Source organism: Chrysemys picta, chromosome 2 (genome assembly GCF_011386835.1).
Source record: "Chrysemys picta bellii isolate R12L10 chromosome 2, ASM1138683v2, whole genome shotgun sequence".
NCBI lineage: Eukaryota > Metazoa > Chordata > Testudines > Emydidae > Chrysemys > Chrysemys picta.
The window spans coordinates 161,587,743-161,606,562 of record NC_088792.1 but is presented as its reverse complement, the minus strand read 5'-3'; the positions used below and the strand labels follow the sequence as shown (position 1 = coordinate 161,606,562).

Genomic DNA, 18,820 nt, shown 5'->3' with positions numbered 1-18,820 from the left:
TTTTTTGTCAGGTGCTGAGTTCAGAATGCCTGGCATCTTGCAGAATTGAGCCCTTTGAGGAGAGTATGGGTTGATGGACTGAGAAGCTGGATGTGTGTAGGGTTGAACTGAGCTTCTACGAGGCCATTCAATTAATCAAGGCAGGGAGGAGCCATTAAACCATCTATTGCAATCAAAACCAGTAGCAATGTCACAAAAAGTAGTAGGTGCAAAGGGTTTTTAATTCCATCCTGAAAGAAAACACCTGCCATTCTCATCTCCCACACAAATATTCACTGCAGTAGCAAGACCAAGAAGAGTTCTGAATTTCTTACCTGGCAGTGATACCTGAAACAGGAAGAACCCCAAGAGACATCGACTTTACTGGCTCTTGGTCTGGAAGGTACAGTGTTTCTTGAGGAATCCTCAGCTTGTCTGAAAAAAAAAGGCAGTGAAAAGGAATTTACCTCTCTTTATATATCCCTTGGTTGTATTTATATGCTGATTGCAAGTGGCCACCGCGCCATATGAGAGTTCTGCAGGGGCTTAACAAATGCTTGAGAATGGGGCTTTGGGTAATTGCTTAGCCAAACAACTACACAGCTAATAAAGCACAGTATTATATTATGGTGTACGTGTATAGTATGTACATGATAACCTTATACATGACTAATACTACATACGACTCATGATTTCATTCCAAAGGGCTGTTCAAATAAATCTTTTTGTTTGTGGTTTTTAGGGGATTCATATAAACCAAAAAACTAAAAGTAAAACTCACTCAAAACTGCCAAGTTTTGCCCCCCAAAACAGGTGACCCTCCCATTTATTCTTGGGTAATGCAAACTCCAAGCTATATACCATTGGATTAAATCAGACTTTTCCAGTGTCTTTGATTCAGGGATCTGAACCCGACTCCCTTTTGATTGGCTGAGTTGTCTTATTCATTGAAAGGTGAATATCTTTACCATGCACTAAGGGCTTGTTGCGTAGGGACACTCAGGAAAAGTAATCTGAATTAACAAAGGTGTGAATTTAAAGTGGATTTGTTAAACCCTGTGTGGACATGCTCGTTCAGAATTAAAGGGGCCTTAACTCAGGGCTTGTCTATACCGTAACTCAGTGTGAACTGTGGGAGTATGAATTGCAGAACACACCAAAGTGTTGCACTCTAACTGCTTCACGTGAACGCTGCTGGTGTGAACTAAAAGGTACATTGTTTATCATAATAAAGTCCTGTCTGAAAGAGGACTGCATTAACTGGTAGTTATGGGGTATTGGCCATGTATATGGCTGTCATGTGCATACTATACGCTATAGTATAGTTTGAAGGAGGACTATGTTAACATGAACAAGGTACCTTTCAGTTTACCCCAACCGCATCCACCTGGGGCAGTTAGAGCACAGCTCTTCAGTGCACTCTGCCATTCACACCCCTCCAGTTCACACCATGGAGCTGTGTAGACGTAGCCTGCTCAGTTTAGTTTAATTCACTTCCAAGGTGAAATAAAATCAACCAAATTAAGGCCACTTTATAATTCTGCATCAGACTGTCCACATGGATTTAATTAGATTTAGTTCAACTAATCCATTTTAAAGGTAATTCAGATTAACTTTCTTGAGGCTTGGTCTACACTAAAAAGTTATAACTGCATAGTTATGTTGATCAGGGGTGTGAAAAAAAAAACCACACCCCGGACTGACATCGCTATACCAACATAATCCCCAGTGTAAACACAACTATCTCTATGAAAGATGACTTCCGTCAGCACAGCTAACTTCATTTGGGAAGGTGGTGTTCCTGCACCAACAAAAAAAACTTGTTAGGCCAGTATAATCTCCGTGTAGACATATCTTTACTGTCCCCATGTAGACAAGCCCTTAGGTCCTATGGTATAATACACATTTGCACAGCCTGTTATGCCTGGGTGTTCAACTGCATTTTGTGGGAAGAGAGTGGGGGATGCTCATCATTGGTGAGTTACACTTAGATTAGAGAAAGAGCTCCAGACAATCTCTTCTGCCTGATTAGAAATAAAAGTCATAGAGGGAAAAGTGAATCTGTCTTAGGCACTTATATGGACCCCATTACTCACGCAATTGTCTGATCATCTCACAGTCTTGAACCTTTTTATCCTCACAGGACTCTGTGAAAAAGGGCAGTGTTATTATGTCCATTTTACAGATGGAGAAGTGAGGCACAGAGAGATCAAGTGAATTGTCCAGTGTCACACAGGGAGTCGGCAGTTGATCAGGGAAATTAACCTAGGCCTCCCAAGTCACAGACTAGCACCCTAACCACTAGAGTATCATTTCTCTGAATAAACTGATGTTCCATCTAATCCTCTCTTGGCAAATCCTGAGGTCCTTCCTGCTGAGTAACAACTGTGCAAAGGTCTCAAGATTTGGCCCACTGCTTCTTAGAGTCTCTGTCTTGCCGCCTGCCTTTCTACTCTACATTCCTATGACTGTCAGAGCCTGACAGGAGGCTCAGCAAAGATCTCTACGTTACGTGTGTCCAAAAATGTCCCATGTGTGTATGTGGGTGGAACTTGGCCTGAAGAGGCATTCAGACCTGCATAGCTCTTCATTGCACAGCCTGATAGGGGAAACCTTTATTTCCTTCTTTCAGTTGGATTAGAACAGTTTGGGAAGAGTTACAACATCAGGTCTCATGCGTTGAAACATATACCTGGCAGAAAAGGAACATTTTTTTGCATGGGCCATTTGTCAACTTTAATAAGTAGCAATTGTACCACACAGGTGTGTTAGAAGCAGGTGCATTTACTCCTGGTAACAAGATAGCTCTACCTGCCATTCTACCAGCCTCTATTTACTTACAGTGTCCTGTCTCAGTTTATCCAAGTGACTGATGTTTCCTTATCTGGGGATTTGTTTTCCAGGAGGTGGGTGGGAAAGAAAACAGCTCTCTGAGGGCACAGCATGCAGCTGTCAGCCTTTACAGGAGATCAGGCTTAATAAAAGTATGGTAAGCCAAGACAGATATGGTATAAAAACAGCCTAACTAGCTTCAGGAGAAACAGTCATCTGAGAAACCTCTGAGTCTGAGGAAAGATGGTCTTCAAGTTAAGGCATTTGACTGTATGCCAGGAGATTTGGGTTCAATTGCTGGCTTTGCCACAGACTCCCTGTGTAATTCACATAAGGCCAGATTCTCAACTAATACAAATCAGGACCCTTGCTAGGGGGAACTGACAGCAAGTTCTTATGTCTGGTAATACTTCGATCTCTCTGAAGCACATGTTTCCCTGCAGTCTATCTGGTGCAGAACTGTAAACAATTGTTTTTTATCAGGCTACATTTATATTAAATTCCCATCTTGCCCTTTCATCCAACTGCCTTAAATTGCACAGGAAGGAAAAGGAAAAGCCATCAGGTGTGAGAGCTCTTACAGTGTCAATGTCTGTCCATCTGTCTCTTGATGACTCTTTTTGAGATGTTTTTGTATTATACAGAAGCTTCTGTCTGGGAATCAGCTGGCTTTGGGGGACTTTAGTTGCATCTATTTTAATAAGTATGTGGGACTGAAAAATGGGCTACGATTTCTCTTTATAAATGACATTCCTACATGGAATCCTCCAGGTGTCAGCATGCTTGTGTTTGTTCATATGGCCTGTTTTGTTGAGGACTCTCTATGAATGAGTTTTTCCTTTATCTCAGCCTTGTGCACTTCAGCCAGACATTTAATAATGGGGCTTGGCTGCCATCTACTGCTGAAAGGAGATTTAATTTAAAATATATATTTTGTGTGTGTGAATTTGCTGAGTGCTGATGAAAGATACCTGACTGACAGCTGTGTACAGCAAAAGTCTTATATCCAAGGCACAGACACAGTGGCTGAGAATTTCAAAACAGTCTAGATTTACATATACATTCTTCACTAAAACTAGGGGATTTAGACACAACTCTTCCATTAGACTGCTTTTGAAAATTTCAGGCAGTATGTATAGCTGCTGTGCATGGGTGCTCCAGAGGGCCACCAAAACGGAGCTCAACATTATTCTGAGGAGAACACTTTTTGAGAATAGGAGAGTATCACAGTTCCATGGCCTTTCTGGTTGTGGTGGTATAATACAAGTTGTGCTCTAGTCAAACACAAGTTATTGAGCTCAATATAGAGATAAGTGGGTGAATTTTAATGGCCTGTATGTACAGAAGGTCAGATTAGATGATGTAATGGTACTTTCTAGCCTTGAACTCCATGAATCTATGAAGCAAGAAGGGTGTTAATTAGTAATGACCAAAGTGATGTACATTTTGGCATGGACAGGTATCCACTAAGGAATGAACTGAGATCCATCAAATCATTCACGTAAGCCAATGAAGAACCAATGGACTGAAAGACTTTGTACTTACTACTTGGGGTAGATTTCAGCAGGTGACATATTACTGAAAGGCTGTACATCCCATTTCCAGTGCCAGGGAATTTGGGGTGGGATGGGAATGAAGCCATTCCACTGTTGCACTGACATTATCGTGAATAGGAGTTTTTCCCATCCAATCTATGCGTTCCCAATTTTTAGCCTAAACTCCTTAAATCTTATAATACCTCCTTGCTCAACCTCAAATACATCTTTGCTGCCTTCATTTTTATTATTTCCTAGTCTTATGATGATGATAGTATCTTATATAGAGTAATATCTTGACATCCTTACTCATTGTCATACTCAACCTTTACTTAGGGTAATTCCCACTGACTTTAATGAGAGTTTTGCCTGAGCAGGAATTGAGTACAAACTGAGTAAGGACCTCTGGGTTTATCCTGTAGCACCTTTCAAACCAAAGCACCTCACAAACTATACGCATCTAGCACCAATGAGATGCAATTGCCCCAGACTCCAGTTCTGGAGTTAAAGAGCAGCAGCCCATGCAAAGTATGACAATGTGCATAGGGGAAATTCTGGCAAAGGAGATGTGGCTCTTATAAAAATGCAACAGGAACCTTTACTGTCCAGTCAGAGTAGATGGGATCTAAAGGTCTTCTGAGAATTCGTCTGAAAGATCTGCACTCAATAAATTGTATGCAATTCAGCTTCAATCTTTCAGAAGGATAAAGGGTAATGTTCAAACCTATGTTTTCACAGACAGAATAAAGAGGATGGCTCAATAACCTAAGAATCAGGTATGAATTAGCTAGTTGCTTCCTATTTCCTCTAACGGAAACCCAGTCTGAACAGAACGTTACCTGAAAAGGATCTTGTCCGAGATCTGCTTCTGCAGTGACATTTTTTAATCAGCTTTGGATTATCAATATCACTATGGCAGGCTTTACAGTAAAAATGAGCCCTGAGCAACAAAAGCAAATGGGGAGAAATTGGATTAAATTTAGCGGAGTGGAGGAAGAGATCCAAATACATTTGTTAACTCTTGAAAGCTCTACTTTTCTAGAACTATTTTACTGTAGGATAGTATGGAAAGTTACCTTTTGACTTCCACCTTGGATTTGGCAATAAAAAAGCCTATTGTGTTTCGATGGAGCTTTATCTGTGCAGATGGGTTTACCAGGATGCTATTGGAAAACAGTTTGGAAACAAACAAACAAACAAACAAGGTAAATTACCATTCACAGATTCCAAGGCCAAAGGGGATCATTTTGATAATCTAATCTGATTTCCTGTATCACACAGGCCATAACACTTCCCAAAACAATTCCTAGAGCTGATCTTTTGGAAAAATCAGCCAATCTTTGATTTAAAAATTCTCCGTGATGGAGAATCTACCACAACCCTCAGTAAATTGTTCCAATCGTCTGCATCGATTAGGTGAGTTTCTTTGGCCTGTGTTCTGCAAGGAGTCAGAGTAGATGGTCATAATGGTCCCTTATTACCTTACAGTGTACGAGGCACTTATACACCACCTCACTATGACTGTTGTGTTCAAATTTCACAACACCCCTGTCATTAAGTGAAGTGTTATTTGCCCCATTTTACAGATGGGGAACTGAAGCAGAGAGATTGACTTGCCTCTGGACACGTGGGGAATCTGTGGAAGAGCCACGACTCAAACCCCAATCTCCTGAGTCCCAATCTAATATCTTAATGACAAGACCAATTTTCATATAATTACCGCAATATAATAATGTTTTTTAAAATGTTTTTAAAATCTTTTTAAAATGTTTGTTAGATTGTTAAGTTTATAGGAAACAACTCTTTTCATTCTCCAAACAATTTAAAAACATTTATTTTAATGTAATGGATAAATTCATAGTCTAGTTGCAGTGGCTGAATATTCCAGATAGATCCAGGTGCACCCACTGTGTTGATGAGAATGCCAAATACTTTCCATTGAAGCATGCCCGTTGTGCTGTTAAATATATTAGGGATGTGCAGGTTCAATGCACCTGCTGCGTTGCTAAACATACTATTACATCCCGGAAAAAGACACCTGGACATCCCAGGCACATTCAGAGAGCATGCACCTGCTGTGCTGCTATAAGTACTAGGTACATCTAGGTAGAATCCCCCTGCAGTGTTACTAAATTTATCAGATGCAGTTAGGCAGAGCTGCTCAGCTGCTGGATGTACCAGTGACATCCTAACATCCTACTGATTTCAACCCAGTTTTAATGGGTCTTGGCAGTACAGCTGGAGCAGGGAACAGCCACATAAGGATTCATCTTTTTCACTTCCCACCCAGAAAGGAAGAGGACCCCTCCCCTCAGCTCCTTCTCCTCTTTAGTTGCTCAGTTACTAATGAACAAACAACTGAGTCAGAAGAAAAACATATTCCTTATTAATTATTATTATTATTATTGTGGCAGCATCTAGAAGCCTCAGCCATGGACCAAGGCCCCCATTGTGGTAGGTTCTGTACCAACACAGAACAGAAAGATGGTCTCTGCCCCAAAGAGTTTCCCCCCTCGTCATCTCTTTCTCATTCCCATTATTTCCCTACAGATGCCAGAAGCACCAGATTCACCCAGGGACTGACTTGCAGTGGAGCTAAGCACCCATGACATTCACTGACTTCACAGTTGTGAGCATTCAGCACCTCTGGAAATCAGTCCTGTGGTATCTTTAGCAGTTTTCTCTCTCCTCTATCCCTTTGTTTTGTTGTCTGTGTTTCTTTTCATGTTCTCAGCAGTTTCCCCAAAACACGGAGACACTTCATTTACAAAGGCAGAAAAAAATAATTGCACTTAATTAACTGCTGTTTTCTGGATAATTTCGTAATGTTTTCTAAAATCTGCAGCATTGGCTTATTCCCCTTTTCTCAGCCAATTCCAGCATCCCCATTAGTGTGTCTTGCATTTCATCATTAGAGCAGTTAGGGATTACTATCTGGCTCTGGCCCAGATCAGCTTCAGATTTTAGCAGATTCTGCTTTCAGCACTGACAGACTATACCTTTGTGACCACACTTCATGGAGTTGAGGAACCTTGGCAACTTCTGAGGTTAAAACCTAGGGAAGTGTTTTTATTAGTGATGGAAAGAAATGGGCTCAGATTGAGCTGGGTCACCCCAAATCAAGGTGAAACATCTGCAGTTTGCACATGAGATTCCAGTTAAGACCATGAAGTGAGGCCTAATATGCTGAACACTTCCTGTTTTCATGTGCCTGTCTCTGTCCATGGTCATCATTGTCATGTCCCTGGTATCGTGGTCTTGTACTGGCTGGGAAAAGGGCCACTATGCCAGTCATTATTGTATAATTGTGCTATAGAGAGGAAGTCACATATTGATTCAGGGGACCTTCCCTCCTCCCTCAACACAAAGAAAACCACAACTCTCTTTGTGCTCGAACCTAAGAAGTGCTGCCAGTCTTCATCTGCCATAAAGCCAGTGGGAGATGAGAGTGCTCAGTAGCAGGGCTGGCTGGAAAAAAATCCGGAGATTACAAAATTTGTTTTCATTCCAACATGGAGTGAAACCAAAACCTTTTGAAATTCTTTGCAAAAACAGAAAAAAAAAAAAGCAAGAAACTTGTCCCAGAAGAGCCAGCACACTCAACTGGGATGTGGAGGACTCCGGTTCTAATCCCTATTGTAGATCAGGAACTTGAGCCTAGGTCATATCCCAAGTGAGTCTCACTTAAGTCTTGCAACATGGCTTAAGCAGGATTGAAGGATACATCTACACTTCAAAAATAAATAAATAAATACATACATAAAAATTAAAAAAAAAACCATGGCAGCAAGTCTCAGAGGCTGGGTCTATAAACTTGGGCGGATGTGATGTCTCTAAAGATAGCCATGTTCCCTTTGGGGCTAGAGCCCCGGCTCTCAGACCCAACCCTCTCATCGTGTTTCAGAGCGCAAGCTCCAGCTCGACCAGGAATATGTACTTGGCTACTTTTAACGCTAAAGTACAAGCTCCACAAGCCCAAGTCTGTAGACCTGAGCTTTTTGCTGCAGGTGTTTTTTTTTTTTTTGCATTATAGACATATCCTAAGTAGTTCAGGGGCCCTGTGCTAGCTCTCCGTCCAGAGGCAAATTTCATCCAAAGTGGTTTGGGATTGGTATTTCTGAGCTGAGTCCTTGTTAAAAGCAATAAATCAGCAGGTGAACGAGTCAGGTGAGTTAGCTAACTACTGAGCAATTGGCTGCTCTGGGGAAGGTCCCGCTCTTATAGTCCATCCTGGGCTTGAGAAACATTTCTGCCAAAACCAATACATTTTAGTAAAACATTCATTTTCAACAAAATAGTGTTTTTCTCTGCACAAAAACATTTTCAACCTGTTCTACTCAGCCCCTTGCAGGAAATGCTGTGTCTTCCACTGAGGGCTCCCTGAGTTTGAACTGTTCAGAGGCTTTTAGAGCCACTTCCTCCTGATACTACCTCAGTCTGTACTATCAAGTAACATGTGATGTGGTGTGGCCTCATGGATTGAGTACAAGGCTAGGAATGAAGTGATCTGGGTTTTATTCTCAGCTCTGCTACTGGCCTGCCGAGTGACCTTGAGGATGTCATTTCACATCTCTGCCTCAGTTTACCCATCCATAAAATATGGATAATGACTCTGACCTCTGTTGTAAAGTCTTTTGAGATCTATGGATGAAAAATGCTGTATAAAATCATGATACACTATTGATGATTAGATCTGAGAGGATGATGGGGAAGAGAGTCACCCAGATCCAAAGCAGGATCCATTCTTCTTTGGGGAACGGGCAGCAGGGGCGGCTCTAGGCACCAGCAAAGCAAGCAGGTGCTTGGGGCAGCCCATTTGCAGGGGCGGCAGCCGGCAGGTATCCAGCCTGGGCGCTGAGAACCAACAGGGGGCCCTGGGCGCTGTAGTTCCTTGGTTAGCTCCCTGCCTATAGAGCCAGCCCTGGAGCTGGGAAAGAACTACATTTCCCAGCATTCCCTTGGCCGCTATCAACAGGAAAGGGAGGGGGAGGGAGTATGGTAGCTGAAACCTCATGCTGCAACTTGCTTTGAATGGAGAGCTCACTGCTAGAGCGGGGTGGCACTGTGAATGGGGAACAAGTATGCCCAAGGAGTAGAAGGCTTTGGCCCAGATACCCCCTTCAGAAGACATCCCCAGACTGGATTAGTGATACTGATATGACCTCACCTTGCAGCCCCCAAAGAAAGAATTGGGTGGACTAAATGGACAGTGCACCTCTCTATCTGAAGCCTAAGCAAGGGAGGTATGTGGATCCCACTAGAATTTAAAATGAAAAGTAAGGGAGGGGAGGCTCTACTGGACCTGGGCAGCTTTAGATACAGTACCAGGCACGAGGAAGATTTCCACTTCTGAGCCATGGAAGCAGAAATTGACTTTTCCTTTCCAGATTTAGCTAATATTCAGAAAGGGAATCTAGCATCTGCCTGCCAGATTTGAACACCTCAAAATTTAGGAGTGCTCAAGCTCAATTTGGGCAGCTGTTACTTCATTTCTCCCAAATCAAATATACTGATCCACTGTAACTTGCTGTAGAAAAAGTAGGATAAAATTGAGCAAGAAATGCTTCCCAGTGGTTTTTAGGACTGGAATTGCTATTTTCAACAGCCATTGCCTTTTTTTTTCTTTTTTTTTTAAGTTTTATTTGTTTAAAAGGAAGACAGTGATATTGCATTGGCAAATACCCCATAGAAACAAAAAGAGTGGAACAAAAGAATAATAAAGGCACCTCAACTTTTCCTCATTTATGGAGGACAGTCTTATAATATGCATCCAGATATCCTCCAATCACACAAGCTGAAAATTGTTCCACTTTACTGCAGTTCTGTAACCATATGGGAACCAATCCTGTTTGTGTTCTGTGCACATCCAAAATTCCTGCTGAATGACCCACCCTGGGAGCAAGTTACCAGTGACCCAGGCTGGGGCGGAAGGAGGGTGCAGGTGGCGGGGAGGAGAGCCCAGAGCTGGGGCAGCACGGGGTGTGGGGGGGAGAGCTCAGGGCTGGGGTGGCAGAGGGTGCGGGGGGGTGGGGGGAGAGCCCAGGGCTGGGGCGGCAGGGGGTGCGGGTGGGGGGGAGGGGGGGGGAGAGCCCAGGGCTAGGGCAGCAGGAGGGTGCAGGGGGGGGAGCCCAGGGCTGGGGTGGGGACAGCCAAAAATTTTTTTGCTTGGGGCGGCAAAAAACCTAGAGCCGGCCCTGACGGGCAGTCACTTCAGTACAGGAGTGGACAATGAAAACAGAAGTTCATTTGCCTCTTCTGCTGATCATCCTGGAGGTGAAGAGGAAACTAATCATATGGGGTGAAATTCATCCCTTTGCATTTGACCAGCCCAAAGACTAATCTCACATATGTCTTCAAAATAGGGCTGAAGTGGAGTGTATGTTATGCAAAGACTTTGTGCTAGCTGTCTGCCCAGGGACAAATTTCATCCAAAGGGGGCTGGAAATGGTTACTACATAGACAAGTTCTTGTTAAAAGAAATAGATCAGCAGCTTCGCTAGTCACCTGTTTTCATGAACGCCAGATCTGAATTCAATTGCGAGCAGCACAAGGTCCAGCTTCACAAAGCAGAGCCTGGGGAAAGGAAACAGGCCTGAAGTGGATTGGTTAAACTGCATTAAGTCCCTTGTGAACACTTTTATTCAGAATTAGAGTGTCCTTATTCAGCTCATCTTAATTCACTTTGGAAGTGAATTAAGTGAAATCAAATTAAGGCCCTAATAGCTCATCTACACACAGAATTATTCCAGAATAGCTATTCCTAATTAATTCCATGGGTGATGTTCTGGTTCTGGAATAAGAGCTTCCAACACATGAAGTTAATCAGGAATAGTTAATTCACTTTAAATTTACACCCTACCTTATTCTGGATTGACTTTCAAAAGGGAAGCAGGGAAGTAACAGTGAACTCTGTCCTACCTACCGGCAAACGTCTGGAAAAGTCATGTCCACAAAATCATTGGAGAGCCAATGAGTCATCACTTTGTAGTCATTGCCGTCAAAAACATTCCTGTGCCGCAGGCCTTTTCTCTTCACCTAAAACAAATAACCATGGCGCAAATGTTGTTTTGCGAAAGAGGCAGTGTAATACTGGGCTGCCTCTGGCCACGATTATATATTAGTGCGGCAACCCTGACAGTTACTAGAATTCAGTGACACCCACTGGCTACTGCAGCAGCCACATGAGCAGCACTTAGAATAATGGGCCAAGTTAAACCATAAGTGATCTGAACGCTTCACACTCATACATTAATTGAGGCTGGTTGTTTAGCAGGACTAAAAATGGAGAAAGTCACATAATGACGAAAATATACAAAGAAGTTCCAGAGTCTGATAATTTTGAGCAAAAATTCCTTTACTTTGCAATAACAATTACTCTGTTTACCTATCTATTGTAGGGCTGGTCTTCTCTTAAGAGTTTTAGTGATGTAAGTATGTTGGTTAGGTTTTTTTTTTTTTGCTGGCATAGTTATACTTGTAAAAGCCATAGTGTAGGGGCAATTATACTGCTATAAAGGTGCTTTATATCATTATTGCTTATTTTGGTTCCTCAATTGGAATAAGCAATACCAGTATAGGCTCTTTAAACCAGGATAACTGTGTCCATCCTACGGGCGATGCTGCTTTAACTATACCAGTATAGTTAAAATAGCAAAATTTTCTAGTGCAAAGAAGTCCTTAGGGTTTTATACTGCCACCCATCACCATGAAAAACAATTAAGAAGCTGTTTGAAAATTCTCTGATGAAAAGGTTGTTTTTTTGTTTTTAAATGGAAAATGGCTTTGTTGACAAAATGGAAATTTTGGCAAAAAATGCTGATTGTCAAAGACTTCCAGGGTTGCCTAGAACAAAATAAAAAAAAGTGTTTTTTAATTTTGTTTTTGTTTTTCTGGCAACCAGAAAAACAGAAATTTTGATCGGGAACTAAACAACTGAAAAATTTTGCAGGAAAGAAAATTTCCTAACCAGCTTGAACAGTTAATAATAGTTAACTAATATCTTGGGCAATTTATTCCATGGCCATAATTACTGTTTGATAATGGACCGCTTCCTTATATCTAACCTGAATTCCATTGTCACTTGATAAATCACATATACGATTTTTTTTTGGAAGGAAAAGGCAAAAATAATTTTTTAAAAAGGTGACTAGTAGAAAAGATACTGTATTACATCCAGGAGCCATGCACTTGTCTTACTAGCTTATGTACAGTCCATGTTGCTGCACACTAAAATAATTTTATGTAGACTCCAGATTTTTAAGAGTGGCTACTAACTGTGAGTGCTTCTGTTCCGGGATGCTCGATTAGAGAAACCTTGGGCTTGGTTTTGAGAAATGCAGAGCACCAAAAATTCCACCGAAGAAAGCAGAAGCTGAAGTGGCTAGTATGGGGCCAGCTCTAGACCAAACAGTGCCCCAGGCGAGGAGCGTCTTCGGCGGCCCACCCCTTCCATTTATTAATCTTTTGAATCCCTTATTTTTTATTGCATTTGTAACCCATTTCACAACTTTGATGTGCAATGTGCATGCATGATTTATCCTTGTCATATAAGGTGATAAATTTGAATGCTAGGACCTGTAAATCTGTATTTATTCATGCCATATATAAGCAAATAAAAAAATAGTGCTTATACCAGCATACCTAAGGAAACATTTATACCAATACAACAGCATCCCTGCTAGAGGTGTTGTATCTATTCAACTTTAATTATCCCAGTATAGTTAAAGAACTAAAGCAGGCCACAGGACGACAATTCTGTTTTGCAACATGAGATTTCAGAATTTGTTTTTGTTCCACTTTGTAACAAAACGAAAACCTTCTCAACTTTTTGTGAAATTGAATTGTGTCAAAACATCTGTTTTCCAATGCAAAGCATCAGGTTTTCAATGTGGGTCTCTCTTTTTCTCTGGTCAGCAGAGAACCCTGCACATTAGAAACCTTCCCATCAAAACTGTCAAAAATCAATTAATTTTTTCAAAACATTTTGGCTTTGATGACACAGCATATTTTGATGAAAATATGTTTAGTCATAAATCTTCCAACAAGTTTTAGGTACAACTTTTGTGTATGAACCAGACCTATATTTATTTCATATTCCATTCACTTAATCTGTATAAGCAAAACCTGTGAATGAAAAGTATCAGAAGTCAGAAATGGTATAATTCTTTTGCCACTGTTCTAATCTAGAATAGAGGAAAATTCAATTAGTATAGAAGCCACTTATGGAAGGCATCTCAAACGGCCACTAGGTGATAGTAAAAACATATCCATTGCAGCATGAGGAAACATCAGGCTTCTCTAAATAATGTAATGCCTGACAGTTATTTCTTTTTATTACATCTTCCGGCATTGGCTTTAAGAATTGCGAGCAATTTTGTGTACTGAAAAGTTAATAACTTACTTGTTAATTTTTCTTCTTTAATAGGGACAGATCAGGAGAGTATATTAGTTAGTATTCATTCTTTTGCAGAAGGACAGTACTAGGGTTACCATATTTAAAAAATAAAAAAAGAGGACACTCCACGGGGCCCTGGCCCCGCCCCTTTCCCACCCCGGCCCCGCCCCAACTCCGCCCATTCCCCGCCCATTTCCCAAAGTCCCCGCCCTAACTCCCCCTCCTCCCTCCCAGCCACGCGAAAAGGGCTCCCCAAGCGCTACCGGCTTCACGGTTTGCCGGGAGCCCCCAGACCCTGCGGTCGCGGCTGACGCTTCCCCAGCGCAGCTGGAGCCCGGGAGGGGAAGCGCCCAGCCGGGGGCGCAGGGTCTGGAGGCTGCCCGGCAAACCTGTGAAGCCGGTAGCGCTAGGGCTTTGGGCAGCCCCCATGCCTCCGGACCCTGCGTCCCCGGCCGGGCACTTCTCCTCCCCGGCTCCGGCTGCTCTGCTCCTCCCCTGACTCAGACTTCGGCTCTGTTTAAGAGCCGAGCTGCCCGAGCCAGCGCTACGGGCTTTGGGCAGCCCCCTTGCCTCCGGACCCCAACCGCCGGCCGGCCACTTCCCCTCCCGGGCTCCAGCTGCTCTGCTCCGGTGGCGCAGGGTCCGGAGGCACGGGGGCTGCCCGAAGCCCGTAGCGCTGGCTCGGGCAGCTTGGCTCTTAAACAGAGCCGAAGTCTGAGTCAGGGGAGGAGCAGAGCAGCCACGGGAGAGGAGGTGCCCGGCCGGTATTTTTCCCGGACATGTTCCGCTTTTTGGCAATTCCCCCCAGATGGGGGTTTGATTGCCGAAAAGCTGGACATGTCCGGGAAAAACCGGACGTATGGTAACCCTAGACAGTACCTAAGTCCTGTGCACACTTAAGCCCCAATTAAATTCTATTTGGAGGGTGTAAGTGGTTCAGTGGCCTTGTTCTGTCCCTCTGTAAAGGCTGAATCTAAGGTTATGTCTACACTGTCTGGCAGCTCAGACTTCAGGGGTATGAATTGCAGTGTGCACCAAAGTGCTGTGCCGTATCTCCCCCATGTGGATGCTGCGGGCACGAACTGAAAGGTTCCTACTTCACATTAATGTAGTCCTGTTTACCTTTTGGTTCACACCCAAAGTGTGCAATTGGGGGAGTTATACTAGAGCACTTTGGTGCACACTGCTTTTCATTCCCCTGTTGTCTGAACTGCAGGGCTGTGTAGACAAGCCCTAAGCTTTGGTCAACACTTAAAACAAACTTAAAAACACACAGCTATGGTGCTCAGGGGTATGAAAAGTTCACACTCCTAAGCACCGTAGCTATGCTGATCCTAACCCACAGTGTAGTCACAACTAGGTCAAAGGAAGAATACGCCCATCAACTTAGTTGCCTTCACTTGGAGTGGAGAATTACCTACAGCAATGGAAAAACCCCTTCCATCATGGCAGGAAGCCTTACTACAGCACGACAGTGGAATAGCTACAGGGCTGAATCTGTGCTGCTGTAGTACCCCTGGCGTAGACATAGCCTAACTCTGTAAGAATAAAACAAAGACAGGAAATTAATGCGCACAGAGAGATCCTGCACCGTGAGAAGCAGGGTATTAACTACACAGGATGGAAAAGCTACCCCAGGACTGACTCTCACCTCATTTACATCAGTCAGTTCAAATCAGGGGTAATTCCAGGGAAGTCAGCAAAGCTACACTGGCTTGAGAGGAGAATCAGGATCCAGACCTTTAACCATGCTGTAAAGCATTATTGCAGACCTGTGGTACTACATTCAAGTGTTACATAAAAATAGCCTATTAGATTATCTAGTCTCCCCTGCCAGATTAAGTCCAGTTTGATCAAGATGAGCCTGAAAATTCCCAGGCACAGCTTCCACTAAAATGAGGGACACACACTTGTCAGATAAGATCCTGCAGTGGTCATTCACATTATTTGGACAAGTGAAGGGCTTACCTTGGTACTCTTTTGCCTAATGAACAGGTGTCTTAGGAGTGTGGACAAGCCTGGGACCAAGCAACTCTGGGCTATGAAGCCTAGTTTTAGTTCAGCCAAACAGATGATGCTGTCTCCTCTCCTCCAGTCCCAGTTGGGGATGTTTGCCAGGTATACCTGTCTCAGCATAAGATAGTGAAAACAAGTGAGGGTCAAGACAGGCAGGTACATGATGTTCCTATAAAATAAAAACTGCCTTTTCTGTCTCCATTTTTTGATTTTGAAAAAAATAGTTATTGAAATTTTCAAAATAACAATATTCTAAAAATGTTTACAAAACCAGTAATGAAGATTGTGAACAGCTCTAGGCCAAAGTTTTTAAAAGGGGCTAGAGATTTGGGATGCTACTTGGTTTAGGTGCCCTACCTGAAAAACCTTAAAGGAGCTAAACACTTTCTGAAAATCAGGCAGCTTTAAGAGGTCTCACATTGGCCACCAAAACACTGAGGCACCAAAAAAATCACTGTTTTTGAAAATCCTGGCCTAGCTCCTATCGTTCTGAAATCTAGCCCGGTAGGGATCCCACACCTTGCCATAGTGGATCAGACTAACTGTCCTTCTAGTTTGATCCCCCATATCTTGCTATGACTAATACTTGAAGCTTTGCTGGAGAGCAAAAATAAATTTCTGCCAACTGAGCAACACTTCTGATGGGGACAGCACACAATGCAGAGTTAAATCCTAAACATATATTTTTAAAACAAAAAGTCTAACAATGCCCCTTTGATGGCACACAATGTGCACGAGAGAAGAAGATTCAGTTATTATCATTTAGTAACATTAACAGACACACTTGATATGGTAGTAATGGAAGGAGGAAGATCTATGGGGTGAAATCCTGGTCTTATAGAAGTCTATAGGAACTTAGTCACAGATTTCAATGGGGCCAGTCTTTCACCCATGATGAGCAGCACTAAAGGAATAAGATTAAACTGACAAAACTACTGGGCTACCTTTTTATGAGACTGGATTATCTGTATAATGACTCTCGTCTTTGGATAGTGATTCTTGACAGACAGAGCCCTGCATGAAAAATATACCTGTTGGTTAATGTGCCTTGTCTGGGTGAAATGCCCTCAGGTCTCAAAGCCTCACCACAATGGTTACTTCACAGCATAGCGAGAGGGGAATGGAGACCTGCCAGGGATATGGGATGTCGCAGCTGACCACAGGAGTGGAAGCAGTTGGACATGATGAAATCCAGAGCTGGATCGCATTGCTGCGGATGAATCAGGACTGGGGTGGGGACAACTCTGGGGGACCCTCCAGCGAAACTACAGTCAGTTTCTGATTTTTGTGTGTGCAAAATTGTTATCTGAAAACAAAGATCTAGAATTCTGCAAAGGAATAATTCCAACCCCAGGCTTCCTCCCCGCCCACTGTCTGGTGCTGGAAGAGAAGGTGGGCTTAGGGAGAACAATAATTCATATAGTACTTTCCCATTGTACCTCTCCCACAAATGATGTTTTACAAATGCAACAAATTGATATTCCAACTATAGCGGGGGAGGCACTTCACTCCCCATTGAAATGCAGCGGTGCCTGACAATGTTATCAGACAAGAAGTGGAGAACCATACCCAGTGGCACTGGAACAATCATACCCAGGGAGGGTGCTGAGAGCCATTGAACAAAACTGCAAACCCTGTATATGATGAGAACCGCTTGAAGCCAGGGGGTGCTGCCACACCCCCAGCACCCATAGTTCCAGCACCCCTGATCAGATCTGTATCCATTGAGAGCTGCAGGGGGGATTCCAGGGGACAGCAAGTATTCTATGATGTATTTGTATTGCAGTAGCACCGAGGAGCCCCAGTCCTGGACCAGGACCCCACTGTGCTAGGTACTGTACAAACACAAAACGTAAATAATCATCTAGCTTGGAATCTGGGCCGGAACAGTACTTCTGTAATGATTCTGAAGAGGAGCAACACACCTACTGAATCACCAGCACCAGATAATACAGCATCTACATGCACTCTAGGACTCTCACATACAAGTACTGACTAAGCCTAATCACGCTTATTGTGTGAGAGCTAATGCAATCACTGCCCAAGGGAGGCCACCTGAGATAAAGGTACCTGTCCCCTTGAGAGCTGCAACAGTATTCATGAGGGTGAGAGAGCAAAAACATCATCCACTGTGGGGTTTGGGAGGTTAGAGAACTGTCTGCCTCCTTGGTCCTCTTACACAAAAGGGTTCTGCTTACCCTGTCACAGGTTTCTCAGCAAACACATTCTGCTCCTGCCTGTGTCCACTCATTGGGTTTGCAGGTGCTAACATCACTCAGATACAGAAAGAGAATGCTGGAGGATCTCACCCTACCTCATGATATTGGAAGTGTCTTCAACATAAGGGTCCGAAGAGCAAGTGTCTGCTAGGATCAGACAAGCATCTGCAGATCCCATCTGTTTCTCAGGAGAGAAAAGCAGACTCAGGGTTTGATTCCACATGAAGTACAATAATCTCCTGTGTTTAGCTGACTTATTGTCAAGAATCTCTACTTTCCAATAAATGCTACATTTCTTAGAACCATTTTATATGCTTATTGTAAGGCCTATTGGTCCCAATTCAGTTTTGTCATTTATTTTCATTTTCCATCATTCTAAGTCTTAATCCATTAAACTCAAACATTTAGGATTAGATTCTTGTTTCCTTCTTCACACTGAGTTGCACCTTACTCTGCAAACTGTTTCATTGAAATACATGGGAGTGCTTGAATAAGGTTCTAATCAATGCTAGTAGTAGCAGAATCTAACCATTTGGCTGGATGGAGCTCAGCTGGAGCCTGGATTTTCAAAATGGTGACTCCTGGAAAGAAAATGGTGGATGGAAAAAGGAATCTTACCGCAACTCTCTTCAGATCTTCATAGTTCAGTGCAGAGCCGTGGAAGAAAGTGGTATAAGCAGAATAGCATTTGAATACAGTTTCCAGCTCTAGACTAGGAAGAGTTCTACATGATAAAAAATTCAGAACAGAAGAAAAAGGCTGATCAGCCCCTAATAACAGTGTTCTTGACCTGTCCAAAAAAATGTCCTGTGTTTATGTGCCTTTTTGGGACACTGGCAGATCAG

At 43.0% G+C, this 18,820-nt stretch overlaps 1 protein-coding gene across 1 annotated transcript in view; it reads right to left on the bottom strand.

Annotated features, from left to right (window-relative positions):
• KCNU1 (potassium calcium-activated channel subfamily U member 1) overlaps positions 1-18,820 on the bottom strand; it is an 86,622-nt gene that overhangs the window by 51,053 nt on the left and 16,749 nt on the right. Inside the window, exons 11-21 of the mRNA XM_065582464.1 lie at positions 18,594-18,699; positions 18,071-18,153; positions 16,701-16,770; positions 15,717-15,864; positions 13,381-13,403; positions 11,269-11,357; positions 10,851-10,919; positions 5,423-5,509; positions 5,186-5,286; positions 2,076-2,126; positions 315-414 (exon numbers count right to left, since the gene is read on the bottom strand). Coding sequence (XP_065438536.1) covers positions 315-414; positions 2,076-2,126; positions 5,186-5,286; positions 5,423-5,509; positions 10,851-10,919; positions 11,269-11,357; positions 13,381-13,403; positions 15,717-15,864; positions 16,701-16,770; positions 18,071-18,153; positions 18,594-18,699 — 927 coding nt within the window. The remainder of the gene's footprint in view (positions 1-314; positions 415-2,075; positions 2,127-5,185; positions 5,287-5,422; positions 5,510-10,850; positions 10,920-11,268; positions 11,358-13,380; positions 13,404-15,716; positions 15,865-16,700; positions 16,771-18,070; positions 18,154-18,593; positions 18,700-18,820) is intronic.